The sequence below is a fragment of the Brachycentrus maculatus genome, unplaced genomic scaffold (assembly GCF_059751285.1).
Source record: "Brachycentrus maculatus isolate JH-2025_06_01 unplaced genomic scaffold, ASM5975128v1 h1tg000732l, whole genome shotgun sequence".
NCBI lineage: Eukaryota > Metazoa > Arthropoda > Insecta > Trichoptera > Brachycentridae > Brachycentrus > Brachycentrus maculatus.
The window spans coordinates 644-8,809 of NW_028281463.1; the positions used below are offsets into that span (position 1 = coordinate 644).

Sequence of the window (8,166 nt, forward strand, 5' to 3'; positions counted from 1 at the left end):
GGCTGGAAACTGGACTTAATTAATCCGTTACCTGTGAAAGTGCTTGAACTTGAGAAAGGAAAGAGACAGATTTACACAGTATTGCTTATGAGAAAGAAGTAAAGATATAATGGTAGAGCCGGTATGAAGTTCGCGCGATCCAGGTGAATAATAAATGTGATGAGAGACATCTATCGAGTTAATTGAAAATCATTTTCTGTAACTACATAGTTTTCTTATTCGACATTATAGCCCGATAAGTTCGGAGGAAATCTTCTAGATGCATTTTCATCACAAGATTAATATAACAATTTTACCAAAATTTTATTGATTTTAACTCTTCAAGTATTTCAACTATTAACGTAATGAGTTGGTAATTAATGAAAGTAAATTGAATTAATGTATGTATTATTAGATAGTATGCAGTAACAAGAATATGATTTCACATATGTATTGGGAAATATGTTTTCTAGGGATGAAAAGATTGATAAATAAAAGACAGTGAATGCTGGGAACTGAGTGAATAGTACACCAAAATAAGTTATAGCAAAATGAAAACCTATCAGCGCAAGCTAAATTGGAAGTATGTAAGGAGTTCTGACTCCAACCCAGTATAGAAGTGAAGCATGAAGTTGACAGAAGAAGGATGGAAGTAAACTGAATCCAGACGAAATGCGATCTCTCAGATGAATGTGCGGCACAATGATGTATGATAGATGTTGAAATGGCGAAATAAGGAAAGAATGGAAAGCTAATATAGGCATTTTCGATAAAATTAAGGAGGGTGTGCTGAGATGTTTTGGGCATATGACTCGAATGAGCGACGAAAGCTAAAAGTAAAATAAATTTATGAGGCGAATGTCATTGGGAAAAGAAGCAGAGGAAGATCGAGGAAAACACCGTTGTGTACAGGTTAGCGCGTTTGGTTACCGTGCTGGATATACCGGGAACAATTCTCAGTGGGATGAAAATAAATAATGTATGTTTTTCACATTTTTTTCTAACCAGCAAACTTTAATCTAGTTTTCATTATTATTTATCAGATACTGGATTATTTACCCTATCGATTATATTATATCAATATTAAGTATATCCAAGACCATTGCATATATACAAGGTCCAAAAACTAATACAATATGGATGTTTAATAATAGGTAAAATAATGAACGTTACACAAGTGTTTATAAAGTGATCGCTCTAGCCAGCCAAATGCCAGGTCATAAGCTCTAGGATGCTCTCACTTCTGTCTTTTTACAAATAAAACCGTAGATGTTTCTATCTCAAGTTGAGACATATATAATACTTTTATATAATTAAAGATCAAGACGACACTGCTTCAATACAATGTAGATATATACATGATTGGGTGCGGATAAGGATTAAAAAATAAGTATCTCCATTTAAAAAAATCGACGATTCCGAAGCCGGCGCCTTTATTAAATTGGTGCCTGATTTTATATATTCTAACAGCCTTTTCCGGCCCTACGACTATGTAATTAAGGAAAAATCTGCTTATGTGGGTGTAGATTTAGCATAAAGTTCACAGTGTAAAATAAAATAAAACGAGCATTTACTTAATAATTATATTTATTTGTAAACTGATGGTATATTTACAAAATGGCGATCTGATGGCGTTAGATCGCAAGCGTGCTAGTTTAGGTTGGTCATTCTTCTTGTCACGCAAAATGGGACATTATTTGCATACAATAATAACAAAATGGAAATAATTTAGTGATATTATAATTAGAAAAGAAAAAACAAAACGAGATAACTAGGTACCGCAGACGTGTCCATTCGATTATACAATTAAATAAATATTATCCATGACTTTACTTTAAAATCCACCACGGATATTAGCTTCCTTTATAAAGTGAAAAATAAATAATATCAAAAGATGATGTTGTGATGAAGACAGCCTGGGTTACGTCACTAAATGCAACGCTTCCCGCGTTCTTTTTATGACTCCCTCCGGTGTTGCCAGGCCGCGATGTCGCATGTTTTTTTTTTTAAATTACTTTGATGCTGTTGAGAGGGACGCTTTTCGGTGAGGCAATGATTGTTGTTTTTAAATGTGATTTACGCCGCTTCGCCGCCTTCCTCTTCCTCGGCGGAGGCAGTCAACATGGTGATGAGCTTGTTGGTATCGATGAACCCTTTGTCGTCGATGTCCATTTGGTCGTAGGCCTCGTCGACCTCTCCGGCGGAGAACTTGTCTCCCCAGGTCATGAGGGCGTGGCGCAGCCTTTCGCTGTCGATCTTGCCCTCCTCGTCGAAGGACTTGAAGGCGTTGATGACGACGTCATCCTCGTCTGATCCTCCGGCCATCCTGGCGGCGAAGAGGGTCAGCAGCTGGGTGAAGTTGATCGGGCCGGGGGCCTCGTTGACCATCTCGTCCAACTCCTTTTCGGAGGCCAGACGGCCCAGGGAGTCGAAGGTGGCGCGGAGATCGTTCTTGCCAATGATGCCATCCTTATCGTGGTCCATTAGCTGGAAGGCCTGGAAAAATATAACAATTAGTTTTTGATTTCAGCATCGACTCTAGGAAGTCGAAAGTTTTTGGTAACCTATTTAACAGTACCCTTTTATGGTACTATACTTCACACACAATACTACACAACGTCTTTTTGTGGGGTTTTCAAGTAGTTAAAAACCAGCTGGCGCTAAGAGTGTCAGAAATGAAGACTCTAAGAAGCATATCTAGCAAAAGTCTACGAGATAGAATAAGGAACACCGGGATAAGAGAAATATGCGAGATCGAAGATATCATTGTGTAGGGAAGGCAATGAAGTAGCCAATTGTATGCGCATGTGAGGAGAATGGAGCCACCCAGACCCCCACATTGCATTACATGGTTTACCCTAAGATAGACTACTCCCAGGTAGACCACCAAAGAGATGAATTGACAGCTGTGAATCGACATTGCAGGAGACTAATCCCTCTTTAAAACAGGCAATAAGGTCTACACCAAGAAGGAGAAGAAGACTTCTTCAATGTGCAATGTGGGGGAGACATTGCATTGCACGACCAACCAAAGAGATGAATTGACAGCTTTGAATCGACATCGCAGGAGGCGAATCTCTCTTAAAAACAGACCAAGAAGTAGAAAAAGTATTTACCTCCTTGAACTCAGCGACCTGCCTCTGGGAGAACATGGAGAAGACATTTGAGCCGGTGCGTTTGGCCTTGCGGGATCCACGGGATGACTGGCGCTCGGAGCCTCCGCTGGCGGGGGCGGCGGCCGGGGCGGGCGCAGCTTCTGGTTCGGGGGCCGCATCGGCGGGCGCGTCTTCTTTCGCCTTCTTCTTCTTAATCTTCTTGTCCTTATCCGCCTGGGGAAACGATCGACAGTTAGAACACGTATCACTGCATCGTAAGGGTGTTATCTTTGTGTAAAGTACTGCGTTGTGTTATTGTTGTCTTTCAGTGTCGTGGTTAGGACTTTGTGCCAGGTTGTGAGATAGGGTTGTTCTTTATTTTTTTTTATGTCCATCGTTTGTTAGGATTGTTGTAGGATTTATTGAATTCACTATACTGACTTTTTGTGAAGCTCGCGTTTCCTATAAAGAACCTTTTCAGGTGCTACATTTGCTTTTGTTCAACATACTTTTTTAATAGGTATGTTATTTTCATTTAGTGGTATAGATAATTTATTAATGTATCATTGGATCAGCAAATCAGTTACCCTAATCGATTTTATTTAATTTTAAATTACCGATTGTTTAGTTATAGGTTGAGATAAGCATTGTCGATCAAATAAAAAAAGATGTATTGAGATGGTTTTGACAATAAGGAACGAATTATTTAAAAAAAATATGAACCGAATGTAGCTGAAACGGTCAGTTTGTTTACGTATTATATTACAAGGCAAAGTCGAAGATAAGCGCAGCATAGGAAGAAGTTTAGAAGACATTCCCCTGGTTTTAGAAATTGAGAAAGTAGTTCCACATATGTATGTACATACATTTTGCATTTAATATTTTGTAGTTAAAAGGTCTCCAAACAAAATTGAAATTGCCATGGTGATTACCAACATTCAGTTATTACAAGCACAGTGAGGTAAAAATGCTTGTAAAAATAGATTAATATATTCTACTTATATTTTTTTTTAATATTTCTGTTTAAAAACATTCGCAATCGCTTAAAATACTATTAATTATTTAAAATATCTCACGATAATTCAAGCCAGTTGACATTGTTTGAATATCATCCCAAACCGATAATATTTTTTTCCTCAAGTTGAATTCATGTTTTTATTTTGGACCGCTAATAAATCATTTCGAAATAGATTTCCAGAAGAAAATCGAACGATTCGATTGTTTTTGAAATCCGATCTCAATCCGTATTGTATTTCCTTCTTGGCATATTTCCATATTAAGGTCGCTCGTTTTTCTTGGCACCAGACGCGGCCATTATCGAAAATAACTTCGGGCAGCGCACACCGTTTGGATTCAATATCAAAATAACTCGGGACTGTGGCCGTCGTTAGGAATCAACATGTCAGCGTTGGTTTAAAATTAGAACGGAAATCAGCGAAAGATTTTATTAAATTGGCTATCGAGTGTATTATCTAATGCCAGGTTATTAAAAGTACCTACGTACCCGTTTATCGCTAAATGTGTTTTTATTTTATTTGCATTGAAAAAAAATGTGCATTATACTATTATTCTGCGCTTCATCCTAACACTATGGTGCATAGGGCACTGTTAACTTAATCTAATGAAAACTATTTGATCAGTATTGCGTTTCAGTTATTATTAACTAAGCCTAGAGTAATATTAAATCAATTTTAAAGTTTAAAAAAAAGCATTTATTGTATTCAACTTCCTTATCGAACCCAGATCCTTTTGTATGTTAGCCGAATACGCTTACCATTACACTTTTGTAATGAACTTCAACCGATGAATATCACTTCATGTTGCAGATATCTCAAAAATAATTTCACTGTTTGATAAGCAAAATAATTGTATTTGTTAAAATAAATTTAAATTCCTATAATTTCCCATTAACCAATAAATTGATAAATGAAACCTTATACGAATCAACCAAAGTATTATTAACCTGTTGTTGAATTAAAATTGACTTGAAATAAACTTGAAATTTATCTTGTTTTTTTTTATACTAATCTGCGGAAGTAATGACACTGATGTATAAGCTAAAATTATGTAAATTTACTAATATTGACCCTTATCTGCACCGATTGGTGCAAAGGACACTGCCTCAAATTGATGCAATTTTAAGTCGATTGTCAATTATATGAAGGAAAGGTGATCGATCCTGCGCTTCAGGTACCAGTTTGAATAAATATTGCAGTGAAAAAACACTTGCAGAATCTGGAGCGCAGATCTGAATATGGATCGAGTTAACGTTGCTTTGATATTATAGGAATCGAAGATTTTTTAATGCTGCCGAGAGATCTATGGATATCACCGACTATGAATCATCCAAACTATAAGTTGACTTGTATGTTGTTTAATTAAATTTTGTCCACAGTGTAATGGTCAGTACTGGAGGTCCCGGGTTCGATTCCCAGGAGGTGGGTCAAATAAATACAAGTGATTTTCTCACTCTAATATTTATTCAATATTACCCTGGACTGGTACCCGAAGCGGAGGGCTGATCACATTTCCTTTGTATATTAACGATTAAGATAACTCTATGTTATATGATGCAGTGCCCTATGCACCATCGGGTTCGGATGAGGGTATGAATGAACGAATGAAATAATTAAATTTAATCAGTAAAAAACATCCATGCCGATCACCTTTCCTTCGTGTGTTAACGATCAAGATAACACTGGGTTGTGCCCTATGCACCATCGGGTGCGTATAAGGCCATGAATGAACGAATGAAATAATTAAATTTAATCAGTAAAAAACATCCATGCTGATCACCTTTCCTTCGTTTGTTAACGACCAAGATAACGCTGCGTTTATATGATGCAGTGCTCTATGCACTACCGGGTGCGGATAATGGCTTGAATTAATTAATTAATTGATTTCCACCGAGAAATTTCACTAATAAGTCCACAACAAAGGCCGCAACTTTTCACTGTTGTAGTAGCGTTTTCCACGGGGCACAGAACTTCGAGGGGGTAGAGGTATGTTTAGTGTCTCGTCACTCGGTAGGGGCAGACTTACCATTTTGTGTTAGTGAAGAATGACCGTCTAGCCCAGGAGTACAGCAACCGACTGCCGACCGGTGGGTCGGGCCTCGGCCAAGTCGGCTCCCGGAGGGCCGCCCCCTCCTCGCGTCTCCCGGCCGCTCCGGATCGCCTCCCGACTCCATATTTAGTAGGAGCCAACGGCTAATTTCGTACCAGACTCGATCTACTGACTTTCGCGAGGATAAGCCCAGTTGACTTCGGGAACTTTCAATCCTTCTTCTTCTGTGGTCTTGATCCTGTGGATTGGTCTGCAGCAACAAGTGACAGCTCCTTCGCGAAACCCTCTTCAACCCTTTTTCTTCTTCGTTTTCTCTTTCTAGATCCTAAGGATCGAACAATTAAACATATTTAATTCACCTTTACCTAATATATATATTTATATATATGTAATAAAATAACTAGGTACCTACCTATACATTTTATTAAGTACTTACAAAAAGTACCTACATAAAACAGTTCTACCACCAGATGCCGCATGCGTCGCTCAGAATAAAACAAAAGACTTCCGATAATATTATTAACTGTCAGAATCAGATAGATAGATAGATAGATAGATAGATAGATAGATATATTATAAAGATAAATTAAGAATAAACTTTAATTACAAAGCAACACATTGTTTATTTTATTATTATACACCCACTTTACATATTATTTACACTTAATTTTCAAAAGGAAAATATTACCACGTTATAAAACGACAATTTTGTTAATTGGAAATGGATTATGAAACATTAGATGTATTAAAACAATTACTACAATATGTTCGGAGTGAGAGAGAAAAATTAGAAGATGATCAAAGAAAACGATTAGAAGATAAACAAAGAAGACGTGGAAATCTAAGAACTAGTGATGAAATTATAGATAAAAGTCCATGTAAGATTTGTGAAAATTTAAATAAGGGAACTCGATATCACTCTGAAGCAACGTGCTGGTTTAAAACAAAAGAGGATGATAAGATTAATAATAAAAATGAAGATTTACAAATTACACAGAAACAGTGCTTGAAGAATAAAAATAAAAATCATGTGAAAAAAATTTCTACAAAATATAAAATAAAATATACTCCAGAAAAGAAGAATTTCGAAGCAGATTGTGTGAGCAGGAATCCAGTATTAGAATCGAAGGAAAATGCAAATGAACAATTAAAAGTTGTAAATTTGGTTAAATTAGAAGATATTTTAAAAGATCAGAATAAAAATGAAGACATTCAAATAACACAGAAACAGTGCTTGAAAAATGAAAATAAAAATAAAGTAGAAAAAACTTCTACGAAAGATAAAATAAAATATACTCCAGGAAAGAAGAATTTAGAAGTAGATTGTCTAAGCAGGAATCCAGTATTAAAATCGAATGAAAATGCAGATGAACAATTAAAAGTTGTTAATTTGGTTATATTAGAAGATACTTTAAGAGATCTGAATAAAAATGAAGGAATTCAAAAGAAAAAAACAAATGGATTGAAAAAAACTGTGTCTACTTTAAAAGGGTCAAGAAAAAAAAATACAAAAAAAAGAAAGAAAAAAAAGAACGGAAAAAAGAAAAAAAAGAAAGAAAGGAAAAAAAACAAGAAATAAAAAAAAAGAAGGAAAAAAGAAAGAAAAAAAAAAAAAAAAAACTTTATCACATCACTAAACTTATACCAGTCCCTTCACTACAAGGAGATGATCCGGAGGACGAGTGAAAATTTTACTATGAATTTTCTTCCCCAAGGGGGGAGATGTAATAAAATAACTAGGTACCTACCTATACATTTTATTAAGTACTTACAAAAAGTACCTACATAAAACAGTTCTACCACCAGATGCCGCATGCGTCGCTCAGAATAAAACAAAAGACTTCCGATAATATTATTAACTGTCAGAATCAGATAGATAGATAGATAGATAGATATATTATAAAGATATTAAGAATAAACTTTAATTACAAAGCAACACATTGTTTATTTTATTATTATACACCCACTTTACATATTATTTACACTTAATTTTCAAAAGGAAAATATTACCACGTTATATATATAT

The 8,166-nt window shown here is 35.7% G+C and overlaps 1 protein-coding gene across 1 annotated transcript; it reads right to left on the reverse strand.

Moving 5' to 3' along the window:
* Positions 1-1,548: 1,548 nt before the first annotated feature.
* LOC148300379 (myosin regulatory light chain 2) lies at positions 1,549-6,169 on the reverse strand. Its single transcript, XM_088274876.1, has 3 exons — positions 6,117-6,169; positions 3,096-3,308; positions 1,549-2,475 (listed from the first exon to the last, which is right to left on the reverse strand). The coding sequence occupies exons 1-3, from the start codon at positions 6,117-6,119 to the stop codon at positions 2,056-2,058; spliced, it is 636 nt and encodes a 211-aa protein (XP_088131002.1). The 5' UTR covers positions 6,120-6,169; the 3' UTR covers positions 1,549-2,055.
* Between the last annotated feature and the right edge of the window lie 1,997 nt (positions 6,170-8,166).

Coding starts and splice junctions, on each gene's coding strand:
- LOC148300379 (XM_088274876.1), bottom strand. Junction 2,476..3,095: donor AGGTCGCTGAGTTCAAGGAG/GTAAATACTTTT, acceptor ATATTTTTCCAG/GCCTTCCAGCTAATGGACCA.